Source organism: Ranitomeya variabilis, chromosome 1, assembly GCF_051348905.1.
Source record: "Ranitomeya variabilis isolate aRanVar5 chromosome 1, aRanVar5.hap1, whole genome shotgun sequence".
NCBI lineage: Eukaryota > Metazoa > Chordata > Amphibia > Anura > Dendrobatidae > Ranitomeya > Ranitomeya variabilis.
Window position 1 is genome coordinate 645350581 of NC_135232.1, and position 23795 is coordinate 645374375.

At 45.9% G+C, this 23795-nt stretch overlaps 1 protein-coding gene across 5 annotated transcripts in view; it reads right to left on the bottom strand.

Annotated features, from left to right (window-relative positions):
• Nucleotides 1-23795, bottom strand: part of RGS6 (regulator of G protein signaling 6) — a 758999-nt gene that overhangs the window by 58857 nt on the left and 676347 nt on the right. For all 5 annotated transcript variants that reach the window (XM_077261994.1, XM_077261976.1, XM_077262004.1 and 2 more), the window contains 2 exons: nucleotides 15930-16004; nucleotides 440-538 (listed from right to left, as the gene is read on the bottom strand). In XM_077261994.1, coding sequence (XP_077118109.1) covers nucleotides 440-538; nucleotides 15930-16004 — 174 coding nt within the window. The remainder of the gene's footprint in view (nucleotides 1-439; nucleotides 539-15929; nucleotides 16005-23795) is intronic.

Consider the following 23795-nt stretch of genomic DNA (forward strand, 5'->3'; position numbering starts at 1 on the left):
TTTGTTTCAACATTCTACAACCTGTATGCCTATATTAGTAGTTTACATAGGTCAAATGTGGTGACAGTTTCCCATTAAGATAATAAAATACTATTAAATAAATAGAACACTTGTCAGCTTTTAAATAGATTTTGTCAGAAGACAATTATTACCTGTCGACAAGATTGGTCATAAATATATTACTGGTGTCCCAACCTATTCCTGAGATTCCCTCTGGCAAAATCAGCTATGCAATTTACTTAACTTACCTTCCTTAACTATAATACATTTGGAGCAGCAATGCACATATTTGGCCACCATTTAATTTAAATTCCTCCACACATCAAGAAGGAACATGGGACCCCAATCCAGTGATTAGATGGAGTCCCAGAGGTGGGGACCCTGTACACAAGTGGTAAATGTCTTCTCTTGGAAGGGATACATTTACTAATGTACTTACCTGTTTTCGCAAGTCATCTTTTGTTGTTTTTCTAATCACATGGGAAGCCATGTGCACTGGGCTCTGTGACTGAGAGTCCTCGGATACACCATAAACGGACTGTAAAAAAGAGAACAGAAGAAAGAAAGGTGCTTACTTTTACAGACTTATGATGCAATAAACATATATTACATTCAGATATGTATACCAAGCCAGCAGGTTTTTTTTAAGGGCATTATTTTACACAGTATATTCTTGCTTTCACAATCAAGTTAAAAGTGTTGTTCGGGTTTGTAATATTGTCAGAATATTGGCAGTCAGGGCCATACCTGTCATGAGACAATATGAGCATCTCGCCTTAGGTGGTGGTCTGAAGCATCTTTCAGTTGGCAGCAAAATACTACTTCCCTGCACTACAGGGCCAGCAATAGTGCAGGGCAGACTGAGCATCTGCCTAAGGCCCCCACTCCCTTGGGGGTCCCCAGCGTCTACAGCAGGAGCTTCACTGATAATAGCATAGTCAATGAAACTTCCGATGTAGAGACTGGTTCAGAACCTGTGGTGACATCCCGATCATGTGAAGTGAAGGACAAGAACACCGGCCACTGAAGCTTTCCCTCTCAGAATGATAGATGCACTCATTGGCCAGTGATCCTGTCCTCCTGCAAGGTGCCTTTGAGGGGGAGAGATAGAGATGGCCGGCACCTACCAAGCTAAGCTGTGAGATAAGTTTTCTGGTCTCCACCTGTGTGTGCTGCTTATGGTGATGGTTGAAGCGGCTCGTGTCCTGTCAGCTTCCTCTTGGCCGCAGTCCCAGCAGAAGAGAGGGCAGGGTGGTGCCTGCTGGAACAGTGCTGCTGTGAGCACGAGAATCTGCAGCTCATATTGTGGAACATCTTCATTCCCTCCAGCATAAAGCAGTGTGTGCATCTGAGGTATGTGCAGTGTGTGCATCAGTGTGGGCATCTGAGGTATGTGTACTGTGTGCATCTGAGGTATGTGGAGTGTGTGCATCTGAGTTACAGTGGGGAAAAAAAGTATTTAGTCAGCCACCAATTGTGCAAGTTCTCCCACTTAAAAAAATGAGAGAGGCCCGTAATGGACATCATAGGTAGAACACAACTATGAGAGTCAAAATGAGAAAACAAATTCAGAAAATCACCTTGCCTGATTTGTCAAGATTCATTTTGCAAATTATGGTGGAAAATAAGTATTTGGTCATTAACAAATGTTCATCTCAATATTTTCTTATATATCCTTTGTTGGCAATGACAGAGGTCAAACGTTTTCTGTAAGTCTTCAAAAAATTAGCACACACTGTTAGTGGTATGTTGGCCCATTCCTCCATGCAGATCTCATCTAGAGCAGTGATGTTTTGGGCCTGTCGCTGGGCCACAAGGACTTTCAACTCCCTTCAAAGGTTTTCTATGAAGATCTGTAGACTGGCTTGGCCACTCCAGGACCTTCGTATGCTTCTTACGAAGCCACTCCTTCGTTGTCCTGGCGGTGTGCTTGGGATCATTATGTTGAAAGACCCATCCACGTTTCATCTTCAATGCCCTTGCTGATCGAAGGAGGTTTGCACTCAAAATCTCACGATTCATGGCCCCATTCATTCTTTCATGTACACGGATCAGTCGTCCTAGTCCCTTTGCAGAGAAACAGCCCCAAAGCATGATATTGCCATCTCCATGCTTCACAGTAGGTATGGTGTTCTTTGGATGCAACTCAGCATTCTGTCTCCTCCAAACACGACGAGTTTTGTTTCTACCAAACAGTTCTACTTTGGTTTCATCAGACCATATGACATTCTCCCAATACTCTTCTGGATAATCCAAATGCTCTCTAGCAAACTTCAGATGGACCCAGACATGTACTGGCTTAAAGGGAATCTGTCACCTAATTTTGGCCCTATAAACTGCGGCCACTGCCATTAGGGGCTTATCTACAGCATTCTGTAATTCTGTAGATAAGCCCTGATGTAACCTGAAAGATAAGAAAAACAAGTTAGATTATACTCACCCAGGGCGGTCCCTGTGTGGTCCGGTCCGATGGGTGTCGCAGGTCTGGGTCCGGCGACTCCTATCTTCATACGATGTCATCCTCTTCTTTGCTACCTGTTGCAGCTCCTGCGCAGGCGTACTTTATCTGCCCTGTTGAGGGAAGAGCAAAGTACTGCAGTGCGCAGGCTCTGGGAAAGGTCAGAGAGGCTTTGCTCTGCCCTCAACAGGGCAGATAAAGTACGCCTGTGCAGGAGCCGCAACAGGATGCAAAGAAGAGGACGACATCGTATGAAGATGGGAGGCGCTGGACCTGTGACGCCCATCGGACCGGATCACACCGGGACCGTCCCTGGGTGAGTATAATCTAACTTGTTTTTCTTTTCTTTCAGGTTACATCGAGCGCTTATCTACAGCATTACAGAATGCTGTAGATAAGCTCTGATGGCTGTGGCTGCAGTTTATAGGGCCAAAATTAGGTGACAGATTCCCTTTAAGCAGGGGGGTGAGTCTGGCACTGCAGGATCTGAGTCCCTGGCGGCATAGTGTGTTACTAATGGTAGCCTTTGTTACAGTGGTCCCAGCTCTATGCAGGTCATTCACTAGGTCCCTCCATGTGATTCTGGGATTTTTGCTCACCATTCTTGTGATCGTTTTGACCCCACGGGTGAGATCTTGCCTGGAGCCTCAGATCGAGGGAGATTATCAGCAGTCTTGTATGTCTTCCATTTTCTTATTATTGCACCCACAGTTGATTTCATCACACCAAGCTGGTTGGCTATTGCAGATTCAGCCTTCCCAGCCTGGTGCAGGGCTACAGTTTTGTTTCTGGTGTCGTTCGACAGCTCTTTGGTCTTCACCATAGTGGAGTTTGGAGTCAGACTGTTTGAGGTTGTGGACAGGTGTCTTTTATACTGATAACAAGTTCAAACAGGTGCCATTACTACAGGTAATGAGTGGAGGACTGAGGAGCCTCTAAAACAAGAAGTTGCAGGTCTGTGGGAGCCAGAAATCTTGCATGTTTTTAGGTGACCAAATACTTATTTTCCATCATAATTTGCTAAATAAATCTTGCCAAATCAGACAAGGTGATTTTCTGGATTTGTTTTCTCATTTTGACTCTCATGGTTGTGGTCCACCTATGATGTCAATTACAGGCCTCTTTCATCTTTTTAAGTGCGAGAACTTGCATAATTGGTGGCAGACTAAATACTTTTTTTCCCCACTGTAAGTGTGTATGTTTACATATTGCATTATTCTAACTTGTATATATGCTAATATATATATGCTATGCCTGTGTAAAGAGGACAGGCACCGAACAACTTCAATATTGTCAACTGCGCTCATTGAACAGCCCAAACTCAGTGTAAATGCAACCTAAATGTTCGAGTGTGATGGTGCAATATGTGAGCATTTAGGGGCTCATTTTAAACTTTTGTCCAGGGCTCCACTTTGTCTAAAACTGGCCCGGCCACTCTCCTCCCCACTATGACTGCGACACAGCGTCCCAGCGCAGATGCCCGTTCTCCGCTAGCTGCAGTGTTCTGTGTAGTTGGGACAGTGTAAACTTCTACCTCTATCAGTCAGCAGGTTTTTACTATGTAATCTGATAGCAGCATAAGGTAGGGACAGAGACCCTGATTCCAGTGATGTGTAACTTAGTTTACTGGGTGCATCAGTTGTGATAGAATCACAGTTTTCTGTGCTGCAGATCTAGCAGAGCTCAGAATGCTGAACTGCATATATAACCCCGTCCACAGTACTGACTGGCAGCTTCCTGTGTACATTGTATATTAACAGAAAGCTGGTAAGTCAGTGGTGGGGGTGTAGCTGAACCAGGAGGCATGAGGCATCCAGTCCTCTAGTGATAATCTCCTGGTGATAAAACACTGATTGTATTGGGAAAAACACAGCCTAGTAAGTGATACATAGCTGAAATCAGGGTCTCTGCCCCTGTTAGGACTGGCGGAACGCACCAAGTAAAGATGTAATAATATTGGTGCGTTCGCAATCCGGGGTCCACCGTGCAGGTGAAAACCCGCTGCTAGCAAATGGCGGCGCTATATGGCGGTGGAAGCGAACCCTGCTAAGCCACAGGTCCGCAATACCGCACAAATGAGTGCAAGCAAGGAGTCGGCGAACTCAATCCCAAGACTCAGGGTAGAAGTCCGTTCAGACAACTTGCTCACCACACCGCAACTGAGTGTGTAGGAATAGCAAGAGCACCGGAGTGCGAACTGTGCCGTGCTGGCAGACACCACTACTACCCAGACGTGGGTTAAGAAGTGCACTACTGGCGCGTGGCGCCGCACTGGCAGTCACAGCGATAGACGCTGACTCGTGTGTAACACGTGGAGTGTTTAGTCGGACGCTAGGTAGCAGTCATACACCTTACGCGAGCTTTCATACAATAGGGTAGGGGTATTTAATGAACGACTTGCACTCACAACAAACACACGTATACAAATGTACACTAGCGCATGGCCGTGCGGCCATGCGAGCCTTATATAGCTGCAGCAAGTAAAAGACCTTCCTAAAAGGACCAATGAGAGACTGTCATACCAGAGCATGTGACCCTAAATCTCCACTGAGAGATCTTGCCCTGGGCATGCGCAGTGTGTGCAAAGCAAGACTTAGCCTTTGCACTTAAAGGACCTTCCTGAAAGGACCAATGGACTAGCTGCAGTGTCTGACCATGTGACCCTCGATCTCCACTGAGAGATCTCACTCAGGGCATGCTCAGAATGAGAAAAGCAGGACTTAGTCCCACAAGTGTCTATTCGCCGCTGCCCAGCACTGACTTCAAAGGCAGAAGCCAGAGAAGCAGCAGTAACTCTTTGTACAGAGCGGGACTGAGCAAGACGCTGGGACCGACGTCTCTGCTGAGCAGGCTCCACTGTGGCAGGAGAAGAATGGGAGACCGCAGCAGAGACGGCCCGAGATTCCCCCTGTGCAGAAGCAGGAACTCGACTCCTAACATGGCCCCCCCCTCCTTGGACCTCGCTACGCTCGAAGGCAGCAATAAGCTGCGGAGCCCGAATGTGCTCAGCAGGCTCCCAAGACCTGTCCTCAGGACCACAGCCCTTCCAATCCACCAGATAAAACTTTTTGCCACGTACCACCTTGTATCCCAGAATGGCATTCACCTCGTAATCGTCCGTAGACGAACCTGATGTCCCAGCAGATGACTCGGAAAACCGGGACATGTATACGGGCTTCAAAAGGGACACATGAAAGGTGTCGGTGATACCTAGGCGAGGCGGAAGGGCTAAACGGTAGACCACGGGATTAACCCGTTCGAGAACCTTAAAAGGACCGAAGTAGCGAGGTGCAAACTTTGTAGACTCAACTCGCAGCCTGATGTTACGGGCGGAGAGCCACACCAAGTCACCAGGAGCAAAGGTCGGAGCGGGGCGCCGATGTGCATCGGCGGAGGACCTCATTCTCTCCTTGGAAGCCCGAATGGCATCCTGAGTGCGATCCCAAATGTCCCGCGCCTCCACAGCCCAGTCTCCCACCCTGGAATCGGCGGAGGACACGGGCATGGGCACAGGTACCCGCGGATGCTGACCATAGTTAAGGAGGAATGGGGTCTGTCCAGTGGAGTCGGCTACAGCATTGTTCAGAGCAAACTCCGCCCACGATAGCAAGGATGCCCAGTCATCTTGCCTAGCAGAGACAAAATGTCGCAGATATGTGACCAAGGTCTGGTTGGCTCTCTCTACCAACCCATTCGTCTCGGGATGATAGGCAGAAGAGAGATTTAACTCAATACTGAGAAGATGGCAAAGCTCTCTCCAGAACCGAGACGCAAACTGGGGACCCCGATCACTGACAATTTTGTCCGGCATACCGTGAAGGCGGAAGATATGCTTAATAAATAACGCTGCCAAGGCCCGTGCAGAAGGTAGCCGAGGAAGCGGCACCAAATGCACCATTTTAGAAAAATGGTCGGTGATTACCCAAATGACGGTACAGCCACAAGACTTGGGCAAACCCACAACAAAGTCCATCCCGACCATCTCCCAGGGCCTGTCTGCCACCGGCAGAGGGTATAACAAACCAGCTGGACGTTGACGAAGAGACTTATTTTTGGCACAAGAGACACATGCCCGAACGTAGTCCCCGATGTCACGAACCATATGTGGCCACCAGTACGTTCTCGCCAGCAAGTCAGATGTCCTCTTTGCCCCAAAGTGTCCACCCACTCTGGACGAATGAGCCCAAGAGAGAACCTCCGGTCGCAAATTGATGGGAACAAAAGTCTTGCCCGGAGGCACAGACTCTAGCGAAACCGGAGCTACGGTTCTAAGACTCTCTGAAGGGACAATAAGCCGAGGCTCCTCCTCGTCCTCCTCAGTTGACACAAGGGAGCGAGAGAGGGCGTCAGCACGAATGTTCTTCTCCCCGGCGAGATAATGGAGAGTGAAGTGGAACCGGGAGAAGAACAAGGACCATCTGGCCTGACGAGAATTCAGCCGCTGAGCTGTACGCAAATATTTTTTAGAAAAAATATTGTACGCAAATTTTTGTGGTCTGTGAAGACTTGGAAGGGAAACCGAGCACCTTCCAAAAGATGTCTCCATTCTGAAAAGGCCAACTTCATTGCTAGCAACTCCCTATCCTTGATGGCGTAATTTCTCTCCGCTGGCGTGAAGGTCTTTGAGAAGAAGAAGCATGGATGCTTCCGACCTTGAGCATCCTTTTGATAGAGGACTGCTCCAGCACCAACGGATGAGGCATCCACCTCCATTAGGAATGGCTTGTCCACATCGGGACGATGTAAGATGGGAGCGCTAGCAAAATGAGACTTTATAGAAGTGAAGGCCTTGTAGACCTCTTCCGACCACAATTTGGGATTCGCTCCTTTCTTGGTGAGGGATACCAAGGGAGCTACCAAAGTTGAGAAGTGGGGAATGAACTGGCGATAGTAATTTATGAACCCCATAAAGCGCTGCACCGCTTTAAGAGAATGGGGTTCTTGCCAGTCCATCACAGCCTGTAGCTTGGCAGGATCCATAGCCAATCCCTGGGCAGAGATGATATAGCCCAGGAAAGGTAAAGACTCCTGCTCAAACACACACTTCTCCAACTTTGCATAAAGAGAATTCGCCCGTAGGAGTTCGAAGACTCTGCCAACATCTCTCCGGTGGGAGTCAATATCTGGAGAGAAGATGAGAATATCATCCAGATAGACTACGACCGAGGTGGAAAGCATATCCCGGAAGATATCGTTGACAAAGTCCTGAAAAACGGCTGGGGCATTACAGAGCCCGAAGGGCATCACCAGATACTCATAGTGCCCATCCCTGGTATTAAAAGCCATTTTCCATTCGTCTCCCTCACGGATGCGAATCAGGTTGTAGGCACCCCGCAGATCTAATTTGGTGAAAACCCTTGCTCCCCTTAGCCTGTCAAAGAGCTCAGAAATCAGGGGCAAAGGGTATTTATTTTTAATGGTGATGGCATTAAGACCCCTGTAATCGATGCAAGGACGTAATTCCCCGTTCTTCTTCTGTACGAAGAAGAATCCCGCCCCTGCGGGAGACACTGACTTCCTAATGAATCCTCTTGCCAAATTCTCCTGGATGTATTGATACATAGCCTCCGTCTCAGGGAGAGAGAGGGGATATACCCTTCCCCGAGGAGGTTCAGCTCCAGGCAAGAGGTCAATAGGACAGTCGTAGGGGCGATGAGGCGGTAGAGTCTCAGCTGCCTTTTTAGAGAATACGTCTACATAGCACCAATAACATTTGGGAAGAGAAGAAAGGTCTACGGGTACCTCGGTAGAAGAAACCTGTACACACTCACTCACACACCTGCCCATACAAGCCTTACTCCAACCCAATATTCTCCCTGAGGACCACTCAATATGTGGAGAGTGGAAACGGAGCCAGGGTATTCCCAGTAAAATCTCATCCATTCCCTCGGGAAGGACAAGAAGGGAAATAATCTCCTGGTGGGAAGGGGACATGGACAACGAGAAAGGGACAGTCTGATGTGTGATTTGCAGTGGTAGTGTGGTCCCATTCACAACTCTGTTACAGGTTTAGCGAGCATAACTAATTCATAAAACATAAAATTCCCCTCTGCTCCTGAATCCACACAAAGCTCGACTGTTAGAGTGGAAGAGCCTAACAGGATTGTCCCTTTAAAGGACAGTTTCGAGGAAAATGTAGCAGTGTCTAGTGAACCTCCCCCAATGGTTACTAGACGTGATCGTTTCCCGATCGCCGTGGACATTTATTGGCATAATGTCCTAGTTGGTGACAATACTTGCAAACCACGGATACTCGAGCGGCCTGAGACTTAGGTCCCGCTCGAGAAATCTCCATGGCCTCATGGGAGTCGGACGCCAAAACAGGAGATACAAGAGGTCTGGCGAAGGTAGGAGCCAGCCGAAACCTCTGCCTACACTGGGTCCGCTCTAACCTCCGCTCGTGAAAACGGAGATCAATGCGGGTAGATACAGAAATAAGCTCCTCCAGAGTGGCGGGTATCTCCCTGGTGGCCAAGGCGTCCTTCACGTGGTCTGCCAGTCCCTTCCAGAACACCGGAATTAGAACTTTGTCTGGCCACTCTAACTCTGAAGCTAGAGTCCGGAACTGGATGGCAAACTGGCTGACCACGGACGAGCCCTGAGTAATAGTCAACAACTGGAGCGCGGTATCGTGGGTAACACGAGGTCCTAAGAAGACCTGCTTCAGTGCATCCAGAAAGAAAGGAGCACTCTGTACTGCACGATCATCACGCTCCCAAAGTGGCGTTGCCCACTCCAACGCCCTGCCCGACAGGAGAGATAGAATAAATCCCACTTTCGCCCGTTCCGTAGGGAAACGTGACGCCAGGAGATCAAGGTGTATGGAGCACTGACTCACGAATCCGCGACATTGCTTACTGTCACCAGCAAACTTGTCAGGAAGCGGGAGACGGGATAAAATCGGGGCAGGGGTGGCAGCGGACAAACTGGCTGCAGCTACACTTGCAGCCTGAACAGCGACAGCAGTGACATCCACAGCCGAAGTTGAACGCTCAAGAGCCGCCAACCTTCCCTCCAGCTGCTGGATGTACCGCTGTAAACGCTGATCGTCCGCCATTTACTAGCCAGACCCTGGCGCTAGTGTTCTGTTAGGACTGGCGGAACGCACCAAGTAAAAGATGTAATAATATTGGTGCGTTCGCAGTCTGGGGTCCACCGTGCAGGTGAAAACCCGCTGCTAGCAAATGGCGGCGCTATATGGCGGTGGAAGCGAACCCTGCTAAGCCACAGGTCCGCAATACCGCACAAATGAGTGCAAGCAAGGAGTCGGCGAACTCAATCCCAAGACTCAGGGTAGAAGTCCGTTCAGACAACTTGCTCACCACACCGCAACTGAGTGTGTAGGAATAGCAAGAGCACCGGAGTGCGAACTGTGCCGTGCTGGCAGACACCACTAGTACCCAGACGTGGGTTAAGAAGCGCACTACTGGCGCGTGGCGCCGCACTGGCGGTCACAGCGATAGACGCTGACTCGTGTGTAACACGTGGAGTGTTTAGTCGGACGCTAGGTAGCAGTCATACACCTTACGCGAGCTTTCATACAATAGGGTAGGGGTAATTAATGAACGACTTGCACTCCCAACAAACACACGTATACAAATGTACACTAGCGCATGGCCGTGCGGCCATGCGAGCCTTATATAGCTGCAGCAAGTAAAAAACCTTCCTAAAAGGACCAATGAGAGACTGTCATACCAGAGCATGTGACCCTAAATCTCCACTGAGAGATCTTGCCCTGGGCATGCTCAGTGTGTGCAAAGCAAGACTTAGCCTTTGCACTTAAAGGACCTTCCTGAAAGGACCAATGGACTAGCTGCAGTGTCTGACCATGTGACCCTCGATCTCCACTGAGAGATCTCACTCAGGGCATGCTCAGAATGAGAAAAGCAGGACTTAGTCCCACAAGCGTCTATTCGCCGCTGCCCAGCACTGACTTCAATGGCAGAAGCCAGAGAAGCAGCAGTAACTCTTTGTACAGAGCGGGACTGAGCAAGACGCTGGGACCGACGTCTCTGCTGAGCAGGCTCCACTGCGGCAGGAGAAGAATAGGAGACCGCAGCAGAGACGGCCCGAGATTCCCCCTGTGCAGAAGCGGGAACTCGACCCCTAACAGCCCCTACATCTACATTACAAACCCTGCTATCAGAAGTGGTCGATCGTTCCCAAATATATTTGCTCATCTCTACTCCCATTTACTCTAATGGGGTTCGGCGAATATTGCAAAAACAATATTTTTGGCGGCAATTGGAATCCGAACTAAATATTGAAAAATTTGTTCCAGGCACCTGGAAAAATAGGATCGGCTCTGGTGAAGCTCCAATACCTGGAACCCAAACCAATCAACTATTAGCTCTGGCAGCATGCGGATGTAACACTCAACAGAGTGTTTATTGCTTTGTTTATTGCTTGGCAGATCAGCACCTGTTCTAAATGAATAGCAGCTGATCTGCAGTTCTCAGCAGCGACAGCTACACATTAAATGCTTACATCCGGCTGTCACTTGAGAAAATAACAGCTGATTATTGAGGGATTTACAAGGCATAAATAAATTAGTGGAAATATGGAGTACATTAAAATATACTCTACATTGAAACGTGCGCTGCAATATTAGATTGAGGCTCTGTTCACACTTTGCCTTAGAGGTCCGTTTTATAATTAAAGATGGAAAATAATGAACGAAAATGGGTTTTCCTATTTAATCCATTTTTTATTCATTCCTCAATGGTAAATGTAACATAACATACAACTACAAGTTTTTCCTAATTTGTTTTCCTTGATTTAATCTACAAGAGATCCTGGCAAATATTTGCCTGGAATCTAAAACCTCTTAGGCCGGCGTCACACTCGGCGTAAGACAATACGGTCCGTATTTTACGGCCGTAATACGGCCGAAATACGGTGAAATGTTCCCAAAATAGTGATCCGTAGTCAGGGTGTGTCAGCGTATTTTGCGCATGGCATCCTCCGTATGTAATCCGTATGGCATCCGTACTGCGAGATTTTCGCGCAGGCTTGCAAAACCGACATCTAATGGATTTATGTGCTCAAATGTTCATTAAAACATATATACAGTATGTATATATATATATGTCATTGAGACACATATATATATATATTCTGTATTTATATTTCATTCAGCGCGATATCTGTGAACAGCCGGTAATTCAATTGCCGGCTTTTCATTTCTCCTTCACAAACCCGACAGGATATGAGACATGGTTTTCATACAGTAAACCATCTCATATCCCCTTTTTTTTTGCATATTCCACACTACTAATGTTAGTAGTGTGTATGTGCAAAATTTCAGCGCTGTAGCTGCTAAAATAAAGGGTTAAATCGCGGAAAAAATTGGCGTGGGCTCCCGCGCAATTTTCTCCGCCAGAATGGTAAAGCCAGTGACTGAGGGCAGATATTAATAGCCAGGAGAGGGTCCATGGTTATTGGCCCCCCCGTGGCTACAAACATCTGCCCCCAGCCACCCCAGAAAAGGCACATCTGGAAGATGCGCCAATTCTGGCACTTGGCCACTCTCTTCCCACTCCCTGTAGCGGTGGGCTATGGGGTAATGAAGGGTTAATGCCACCTTGCTATTGGAAGGTGACATTAAGCCAGATTAATAATGGAGAGGCGTCAATTATGTCACCTATCCATTATTAATCCAATTGTAGGAAAGAGTTAAAAAACACACACACACACACACATGATTAAAAAGTATTTTAATGAAATAAACACAGCGGTTGTTGTAATAATTTATTGCTCTCTCAATCCATTTGCAGGCCCTCACTTGGCAAAATAATTAACGCACAATATACATACCTTCTGATGTCAGATCACGTCCCACGAAGTAATCCATCTGAAGGGGTTAACTAATATTACAGGCAGAGCTGCGATAAACCACTCGCTCGTGCCTGTAATCCCCGGGTGCTGAAAGGAAAGCAGGATCTGTACTTACATTGAGTCGCGGTGATGCGCCCCTGCTGGATGTTCTCATGAACTGCAGCCTGGGAACTTTTTCCCACGCTCCAGGTCATATGAGGACATCCACCAGGGGGCGCATCACCGCGACTGAAGGAAATGTAGGTCAATGACCTACATTTCATTCATTCGCCGGGGATTACAGGCACGGAGCACAGCTGCATTTAGCAGGGCTCCTGCCTGTAATATTAGTTAACCCCTTCAGATGGATTACCTCGTGGGACGAGACGGTTCACCAGAAGGTATGTATATTGTGCGTTTATTATTTTTCCAAGCGAGGGTCTGCAAATGGATTGCGAGAACAATAAATTATTACAACAACCGCTGTGTTTATTTCATTAAAATCCTTTTTAATCATGTGTGTGTGTGTTTTTTAACCCTTTCCTACAATTGGATTAATAATGGATAGGTGACATAATTGACGCCTCTCCATTATTAATCTGGCTTAATGTCACCTTACAATAGCAAGGTGGCATTAACCCTTCATTACCCCATATCCCACCGCTACAGGGAGTGGGAAGAGAGTGGCCAAGTGCCAGAATAGGCGCATCTTTACAGATGTGTCTTTTCTGGGGTGGCTGGGGGCAGATGTTTTTAGCCACGGGGGGGCCAATAACTATGGACCCTCTCCTGGCTATTAATATCTGCCCTCAGTCACTGGCTTTACCACTCTGGCGGAGAAAATTGCGCGGGAGCCCACGCCAATTTTTTCCGCCATTTAACCCTTTATTTTAGCAGCTACAGCGCCCAAATTTTGCATACACACACTACTAACATTAGTAGTGTGGAATATGCAAAAAAATGGGGATATGAGATGGTTTACTGTATGTAAACCATGTCTCATATCATGTCGGGTTTGTGAAGGAGAAGGAAAAAGCCGGCAATTGAATTACCGACTTTTCACTAACACCGCTGCGTATTTCTCGCAAGTCACACTGCAGGGCCGTGTGGAATCCCTATTTTTCTCGCCCCCATAGACTTTCATTGGCGTATTATTTGCGCAATACGCTGACAAACGCAGCATGCTGCGATTTTGTACGGCCGTAGAAAGCCGTATAATACTGAACCGTAATATACGGCTAATAGGAGCAGCCCCATTGAGAAGCATTGTGCCGTATGTAATGCGAGTTTTACGGACGTAGTTTCTGCGCTCTTACGTCCGTAAAACTCGCCAGTGTGACGCCGGCCTTATAAAGGTCCTTTTATCTACACTTCATTAATAATTTAGTCACATGGACTTCATCTTCAAAGACATCTTCCTGCTGTTCTTACCTATTAGCTTTGCATTAGAACCTCAAATTGGAAATCATCACTTTAACTTGCAGGAATGAGACCCCGAGGTACTGGGAGGAAGTGAACTGGCTATGGATAGAAATATGGATTACCACCCGTAGGGCCATAGTTTTGCTTATACTGTTCTTTCTTTCTCTGCCATCTGCCATACAGCAATGCTATTTGCTGTAGATGATTTCAATATTTTACATCCCTAGAAACATTTTTAGTAATGTGGTGTTGGGGACATAGATCCCCTGTGTGTGCCACTTATCAGCATCTGTAAGCCAAAACGTGGCCACAAACTCCACAGAAGACTTGATGTACTTTTCCTGAATTTAAGATAAAGCAGCTGTAAAATTTAATAGTTTTATTCTGAGAAATTACTTTTATGGAGACACTTAGGAAATATGATAACTTTTTAAGTTGGTACTTGGGACGTTATTATTGTTTAAAGAAGTACTCGAGGACCATTATTACTTTCTAAGGGGCACTTTGGGAATTATAGGGTTAATGAGGCACTAACGTGACATTATTACTGTCTAGGGGGTATTCATTTTTTAGAAGGGCACAAAAGGGCATTATTATTTTGTGAGCATACAATAATGGTTGATCATTATTTTACTACTAGTAAGAGCGGTATTACTGTTTCAAGTCAATAAGAGAGAAAAACGACTAGAACTCTAATGCTACTGATTGGAAGTAGGAATCCTAAAAGTTAATATTGACCCTTTAATGGGACATGCCATATGACTTAGGATAAAAGCTAAACCAGGATCTCAATTTGCAGACAAATGTTTTGGGGTGTTGCCCCTCCTCAGTGCAAAGCATGAGATCTGATTTGGCTGTATGAGAGGCCTCTGACTAGGGTCTAAGGGATAATGTTTCTCCTTATGGAGAGTGACATGACCGAAATGACGGGCTATGTAAATATTTAATTTTCCAGAGGAGCATTGGACAGCCTATAAGCCTCCTTACCCTGGCATGTCACTCTCCATGAGGAGAAATGTTACCCCTTAGAACCCAGTCAATAGCCTCTCTCTCATACAGCCAAATGAGACCTTCTGCTTTGCTCTATTTTGGCAATTCTGGATTGAGTTTTATCCTAAGTCATGTGGCAATGCCCATTAAAGGGTCTATCTTGCCTTTTAGCATTGCTACTTCCAATAGGTAGCACTATTGTTCAAATACTCTTCCTGTCTGAAGTGGCAATTTGCATGTTTAATTTCCCAGAGAAGTATTGCAGGGCTTATAAGCCTCCTTACCCTGGTATGTCACTCTCACTCATAAGGAGAAACCTTAACCCTGAAGGCATTAACCATATCACTATTACATCATAAGGTACAAAACATGGCACTTTTGATGTGTTGTGCACTATTACCATCTGCGATAGAATATGGAGCACGGTTTGGCACTATATTTGGTTGGGACACAATCAATCCTACGGTATTGTTTGCAGGGGTGCACTATATTTTGAGTGTTTTTGTAGTGATGACAACATTATTTCTGAAGTTCAGTATTTCGGGTACCGTGCAACATGGCAGGTTCAAAACTACAGGCAAATGATGGAGTAACAGACACTATAATCTGGGAGCACTAGCAGCAGGATAAGGAGATTCTGTAGGTTGGGAATATGTGGAGATGGTACTGGAAATGTGAGATGTCAAATATGCCAGGGTTGCAAGCTCTGAATACAAGTTACGGCTGGAAGAAGTCTTCGTAGTGGTCAGGGACAGATGAAACAGATGAGAAAGAAGGGAAAAGCAAACAACCTTAATCAGAAAGTAAGGCATTAAAGTTAACTGTACTGTAATTCCTTTGTCCCCAGAATTTGGACCTACCATTGTATAGTTGCAATATTGATCTTGGTCTTTGTATAGTGTTTTTCTTTTATTCAGCAATAGCACTCTTATTTGCTGACTTGAGCATTGAACCCATTATAATTAACAAATTCTAGCGATTGTTACCAATTAAGTCACCTGCAGCTTTTTCTCTAATAGGAAACAGTGAAATTAAGTGAAAGCTGCAGTAATGCAGAGATTTTACCTTTAATTGTGAGCAAATAAGTATTACCATCAGGCCCCTACACATACTAGCTAACAAAAAAAGTAGAAAACCCAAGATCTTTAGAAAGAGACAAATATGCACAGCACTGGATAAATTAATTGACGATGAAAAGTGTAAATGAAGGCGAACAGGTAGTACAGAATACCGCCAGATATACCTTTTTGACTTTCTGGGGATTCTTCATTCGACGACACTTTCTTATGTCCATCTCTGTGGTATTCACACAACCAGGCTAAATAAATGGAACAAATATGAGTTTATTAACAAAGAGAAATGTATTATACTCTCAATTTGAAAAGTAAAGCAAGGAAAACAATGCCTGAAGAAAACCTTTCACCAGTTTGAGCATGTTAAACTGTTCACATCATGGACTGATGACTCAAGAGCTGAGTTAAAGCAAACCTGTCAGCGGGATTTTGCCATGTAAACTACAGGCATTGTCAGGTTGCCACTGTTATCTTGCTGCCTAAGCCAGAGAAACCAAGAAGACACTTGCCCACAGGCCGCCCCCGAAGCCTAGACAGTCTGTCTCTCTCTGTGTCTATGATGACAAACAGGTTTGTGCTTTGGGGTGGGCCTGTGGGCAGGTTTTTCCTTGGTTTCTCTGACTTCGAGCACCTAGTCATTACTAGGGATTTGTCTCTGGGGGCGCGTACTTCTTCACCTGTATGATGCTGACCAATTATAAGTAGACATGAGAGAATATGTTCGGCTCCCTTCTTATTCGGCAAGCTATAGCGCTTACCGAAGAAGATGCAGCGGGAACCCGGATACCTGGAGCGCTCCGATAGGTGTCCAGTGCTGCAGCTGCATGTGTCGCGGCTGTGCGACAGTCAGCACACATGCATAGAGATCCTGGGTGTTGTGACTGTCACACAGCCGCGACACACGCAGCTGCAGTGCCGGACACCTATCGGAGCGCTTAAGGAATCCAGCTTCTTCGGTAAGCACTATAGCTTGCCGAATAAGGAGGGAGCCGAACATATTCGCTCATGTTTAATTATAAGCAGGCAGCAACATACAGAGGAAAAAAAGAACAGCCCCCCACAACAGCTAAAAACAGGTTTTCTCCTGTGTGAGACATTTAATGAATGACAGTCTACTCTTTTCACTGGTCTCATTGCAGAGCTGTGTGCAATTACAAAGTGTTTGAAGCAGAGCAGAGATGAGTGTGATTACTAACATCTTTTAGATTTCATCTCACGTCAGCCATTGTGATGGGAGAGCCTCTAAAGCAAAACTAACAGCACTGTGAGCAGAGATGCTAGAAGTGTTTCTAATGAGACAAAGCTCAGAGAAAAGAGCAGAATGACTGTCATTACATGTCTGTCGTACACAGGAGAGCCTGCTCATCTGATCTCACTCCAGAGCTGTGTGTGATTACAAAGTCCACAAGACACTTTTCAACTTTAATCTCACAGCAGTTAGTGTAGGGGGAGGAGCAGTATAGTAAAGCTGAGCTGTGTCTCATTACAAACACTTTGGTTCATGCAGCTCTCCTCACCCTGCTATAAGCTCTGTTGTATAACCTCCTCCTACACTGACTGCCCTGAAAGGAAAGTTGAAAGGTCTATGTAATCAAACTTATCTCTGCTTTACTCTCTGCAGTTGGTAATTCCAAACAGCTCTGCAGTGGAGAGAGCAGACTGCTATTAAACATCTTAGGGTACCGTCTCACTATACGATTTACCAACGATCACGACCTGCGATACGACCTGGCCGTGATCGTTGGTAAGTCGCTGTGTGGTCGCTGGGGAGCTGTCACACAGACCGCTCTCCAGCGACCAACGATGCCGAGGTTCGCTGGTAACCAGGGTAAACATCGGGTTACTAAGCGCAGGGCCGCGCTTAGTAACCCGATGTTTACCGTGGTTACCAGCGTAAAAGTAAAAAAAAAAAAAACGTACATACTCACCATCTAATGTCCGTCAGGTCCCTTGCCGTCTGCTTCCTGCTCTGACTGAGTGCCGCCGTACAGTGAGAGCAGAGTGCAGCGGTGACTTCACTGCTGTGATCTGCTCTCACTTTCCGGCCGGCAGTCAGTCAGAGCGGGAAGCAGACGGCAAGGGACCTGACGGACATCAGATGGTGAGTATGTACTTTTTTTTTTTACTTTTACGCTGGTAACCACGGTAAACATCGGGTTACTAAGCGCGGCCCTGCGCTTAGTAACCCGATGTTTACCCTGGTTACAAGCGAACGCATCGCTGGATCGCTGTCACACACAACGATCCAGCGATGACAGCGGGAGATCCAGCGACGAAAGAAAGTTTCAAACGATCTGCTACGACGTACGATTCTCAGCAGGGTCCCTGATCGCAGTAGCGTGTCAGACACTGCGAGATCGTAACTATATCGCTAGAACGTCACGAATCGTGCCGTCGTAGCGATGAAAATGCCACTGTGTGACGGTACCCTAAGACAGCCTGCTGTAACCTATTGTGCAGGTATGTTCTATTTTCTCCTGTGTATTGTTGCCTGCTTATGATAGGTCAACATCATACAAGGGGAGAAGTACACACCCCTAGAGAAAACCCCCTGGTAACGTCTCCTTGGACTTATCCTAAAATATAAACTAAACTTTACAAGCTAATATCTCTGCAACAGAGGGGATAAATGTAACAATAAAAACTATGATCTACACAGCTCTGCAGCCACTGTTTAGTTATATGGCCAGTTTAACAAGCTCAAATTGGTGAAAGGTCCTCTTTACTTTTGTAATTTTGGTAATATTTTTCTTGTTTGCTTTTTTTTATTGGGAGATCTGTTGGATTTCTTAAAACAGAATACTTTTAGCATCCTTAAACTTCAGGCTTAGAGTTGAGCCTTTCTTTTTTGTACCACAATTCCTAACACTTGTACTTCCGTGACTCTTAACCTAACTAAACCATTATCTGCATTCATACTCAAGTTTGCTCTTTGCAGCCTGCCTGAAATATGCACACAGATATTTTCTGAAAAGCCTGAAATAAAACATTTAACTAAAAATAAAAAATAATCATTGGATCGGTAAAAATCAAACTCATAGGATGACATGGGAGCTGCTTGAGGCTGCTAGTTTGCAAATAATTGAGATGGTGGAAAATAAAATAGTTTCTCATAATTCTACTTAGCATTTCTCTAGTTGTATTTACAGTATTTCTGTTAAAGGAATATTCCAAAATTCCAGCTATTAACAATTATGCATACAATTTTAGATCTTGAAACAGGCTTTGACTGACAAGACCAATTGTAAACTATTGACTGACAATTGCCATTATGTTCACAGAAGGGTTGTCAATTGTATGTACATTTGTGGACAGTCCCATAAAAACAATGTGACCATGATTTTGAAGGCGCTTGGATATGTTATAGTGATTGTGATTATCATTATACAGTTGTTTTACCACTAAATAATTTTGTCAGCTATCGCCGTAGTCCCATAGACATTAATGGAGAACTTGTCAAGAAACACACCATTCACACAAGGTGCCACACACACATATATAAAGTGGGTACGGAAGGTATTCAGACCCCTTTAAATTTTTCACTCTTTTTTCCTTGCAGGCATTTGGTACATTCAAAAAAGTTCATTTTTTCACATTAACGTACACTCTGCACCCCATCTTGACTGAAAAACCCCCCAGAAATTCTCAAGTTTTATTTTTTTTTTTCATTACGCTGTTTAGCGATCGGGTTAATTCTTTTTTTATATCATAGATCGGGCAATTCTGAACATGGTGATACCAAATATGTGTATATTTGATTTTTTTAAATTATTGTTCTATTTTGAATGGGGCGAAAAAGGGGTGATTTGAAATTTTATTTTATTTTTTATTTTTTGCATGCTTCAATAGTCTCCATGGGAGACTAGAAGCTGCAGTACTTCGATCGCCTCTTCTACACACAAGCAATGATCAGATCGCCTGTGTGTAGCAGAAATGCTCTCTTGCTATGACCACTGACAATGGGGCGGTGCTTACAGCAATCTGGCCATGACAACAATAGAGGTCTGCTTCAGACCTCTGGTTGTCATGCCGACACATTGGTGACCTGCGATCATGTGACGGGGTCACTGATGGGCAGGATTAGCAACCCACTTTCAGTAAGAGCGAGCTAAATGCTGCCATCAGAAATTGACAGCGGCATTTAACTAGTTAACAGCCGCGGGTGGATCGTAATTCCACCCGCAGCTGTTGCAGGCTGCATAGATCAGCTGTCATGTGCCCAGAAAGGAGCGGGCTCAGCTCACCTCTATTTAATCACTTAAATAGGACCTGCCTTATATAGTGAAGCAGACCATAAGATCCTCATAGGCTAGACATCATGCTGCGATTCAAATATATTCTGGAACAAATGAGAAACAAAGTAATTGAGATCTATCAGTGTGGAAAAGGTTATAAAACCATTTCTCAAGCTTTGGGACTCCAGCGAACCACAGTGAGAGCCATCATCCACAAATGGCAAAAAGATGGAACAGTGGATTGATGAGACAAAAGTTCAACTGTTTTAGAAGGTGTGTATCCCATTAAATCTGGCGTAGAAGTAACACAGCACTTCAGAAAAGGGATATCATGCCAACAGTAAAATAAGGTAGTAGTTATGTGATGGTCTGGGGCTGTTTTGCTGCTTCAGGACCTGGAAGACTTGATGTGGTAAATGGAACCATGAATTCTGCTGTCTGCAAAAAACTCCAGAAGGAGAATGTCTGGCCATCTGTTTATGACTTCAAGCTGACTCACTTGGGATATGCAGAAGTATAATGATCCAAAACAAACAAGGAAGTCCACCTCTAAATGACTGAAGAAAAACAAAATTAAGACTTTGGAGTTGCCTAGTCAAAATCCTGACCTTAATCCCATTGAGATGACATGGCATGATCTTAAAATGAGTGGGTCAAAATTCCTCCAGAGTGTTGTAAAACACTCGTTGCCAGTTATCACAAACACTTAATTGCAGTTGTTGCTGCTAAGGGTGGCCCAACCAGTTATTAGGTTTAGGGGACAATCACTTTTTAACAGGGCCCTGTCTATTTAAAAACTGCATTTTGTGTCTACCTGTGTTTTCTTTGTCAAATATTTAAATTTGTTTGGTGATCTGAAACATTTAAAGGGAACCTGTCAGCAGTAGTGTTGAGCATTCCGATACCGCAAGTATCGGGTATCGGCCGATACTTGCGGTATCGGGATTCCGATACCGGGATTCCGATACTTGCCGCGTATCGGATACCGGAATCGGAAGTTCCCAGATTCAAAATGCACAAATTCAGCCAATGAGAATGATTCCAAGTGTGGGCACATCCTGTTTAGCATGGAGGGCATGAAACTACTGGCAAGGCTGTGATTGGCTGCTGAAATGATGTCATGATGCAGTTTAAAAGTCGCTGGCGCCATTTTGCGATCACTCTGCTGTGAATTCAGTTAGTGACAGGACGCTGTTTGCTGACTGAGGGCCAGTTTAGAGATAGCGATTTGCTTCTTTGTGCTTTCCAAAGGCTAATTTAGCAACCGCTGTGTTCACCTACTATTCACCTTGCTTTTGCCTTGTAACGCTGTTTTCACAGCGATCTGCAAGGTCTGTGTGTGTGTGTGTGTGTGTGTGAGTGCAGCCCACTCTCTAGTCTGAGTGCAGCCACATAGGCCATCCATAGCTGGTTGTATTCAGTTCAGGGAGGGTGGTTCATTGCCTCATACTGTTCTTTTTTTTTTTTTTTTCCAAGTAGTGTAGTCTGCTGCTAATTTATTCAAAAAAATCCTATTAGTGTCTTTCCACCCGTCTCCAGCTAATTTGTGGAAAAACACTACATAGGATAACGTAGAGGAGGGTTTTTGGGCCTTGCAGCGCCGTTTACGGCTGTCTGCACGGTCTCCGTGTGACTGCAGCTCGCCCTGTAGTCTGTGAGCAGCCATAGCCTGGTTGTCTCCAGCTCAGGGTTCTTCACTGCGTCATACCGCCAAATCAATTTTCATTTTGTTTTAAGTAGTGCAGGCTGCTGCACATTTTTTCAAAAAATTCCTATTAGTGTCTTTCCACCCGTCTCCAGCTAATTTGTGGAAAAACACTACATAGGATAACATAGAGGAGGGTTTTTGGGCCTTGCAGCGCCGTTTACGGCTGTCTGCACGGTCTCCGTGTGACTGCAGCTCGCCCTGTAGTCTGTGAGCAGCCATAGCCTGGTTGTCTCCAGCTCAGGGTTCTTCACTGCGTCATACCGCCAAATCAATTTTCATTTTGTTTTAAGTAGTGCAGGCTGCTGCTAATTTATTCAAAAAATTCCTATTAGTGTCTTTCCACCCGTCTCCAGCTAATTTGTGGAAAAACACTACATAGGATAACGTAGAGGAGGGTTTTTGGGCCTTGCAGCGCCGTTTACGGCTGTCTGCACGGTCTCCGTGTGACTGCAGCTCGCCCTGTAGTCTGTGAGCAGCCATAGCCTGGTTGTCTCCAGCTCAGGGTTCTTCACTGCGTCATACCGCCAAATCAATTTTCATTTTGTTTTAAGTAGTGCAGGCTGCTGCACATTTTTTCAAAAAATTCCTATTAGTGTCTTTCCACCCGTCTCCAGCTAATTTGTGGAAAAACACTACATAGGATAACATAGAGGAGGGTTTTTGGGCCTTGCAGCGCCGTTTACGGCTGTCTGCACGGTCTCCGTGTGACTGCAGCTCGCCCTGTAGTCTGTGAGCAGCCATAGCCTGGTTGTCTCCAGCTCAGGGTTCTTCACTGCGTCATACCGCCAAATCAATTTTCATTTTGTTTTAAGTAGTGCAGGCTGCTGCACATTTTTTCAAAAAATTCCTATTAGTGTCTTTCCACCCGTCTCCAGCTAACTTGTGGAAAAACACTACATAGGATAACGTAGAGGAGGGTTTTTGGGCCTTGCAGCGCCGTTTACGGCTGTCTGCACGGTCTCCGTGTGACTGCAGCTCTATCTGTTGTCAGTTCAGCCCCCAAAAAATAAATAAATAATAAAGTTCACCAAACACACCAGTTACACCACTTTACATTTGTGTAGGCCACATTAGCTCATATTAAAGTCTAGTCCACACTTTAGAAAATTAGTGTTTCTTATACCTGTTAGGAGGAGTTGTTCAGGAATAAGCACACAAAGCCGTTAGTACTTTTCTGCTTATCTTTATCAGTCAACCAAGATGAAGAAGGCAGTGAGTAAGGCACGTGGGCGTGGGCGCGGAGCAGGGAGGGGACGTGGGGATTCTGTGCCTGCTGCGGGCACCGGTGAATCATCAGCACCCACTTTCACCAGGCAACAGTCATTCATGCGCAGCTTTGTGTCAGAGCGCCGTACACCGCTGCTGCGTGAAGAACAAATTGAAGCCGTTGTCGGATGGATGGCAGCTAATGCATCAACTTCAATTAGTGCCACATCCTCTCAGACACAGAGCACTGGAGAGCAGCCATCTGTCTCTTCACCACCTGCCAAATTGCCCAGGCAGACAGAGAGCCCAGGACAGGAGCCGTCTCTACTTCTGTTCTCTGAATCTCTTGGCTTGGAAACAGGGGGCCAGCCAAGCAGCATTGGAGAAATGGAAGAAGAGGCAGGGTGCAGTGATGCCCAACAGCTTTTTCTCTCTTCCTCTGAAGAGGCGGGTGGGCCAGTGGCTCCGGTCACCACATCGCAGGCCGCATCAGCTGATGATGACACTCAGGTGCCACTTACTGGTGCGTGCTCTGCTGCTGAGACTACCCAGGAGGAGCAGTTGGGGGCAGAGGGTAGTGTAGATGATGAGGTCCTTGACCCATCTTGGTGTGAGGGACAGGAAGGTGGTGGGAGCAGCTCTGAGGAAGAGATTCCCCGTACGGCCCAAAGAGGGAGAGGGAGGGGGAAGACTGCGGATCCTGCAGCCTCCGCTTTGGCACCCGTTAGGAGCATGTCTCTTCCAAAAGCCAAAAAGGGCGCTCCCAAGACTTGCAGTGCCTGGTCCTTTTTTGACACAGTTGCAGATGACATTTGCTATGTCAGATGCAAGGTGTGTCATCAAAAAGTCAAAAGAGGGAAAAATGTCAGCAACCTCAATACCTCCAA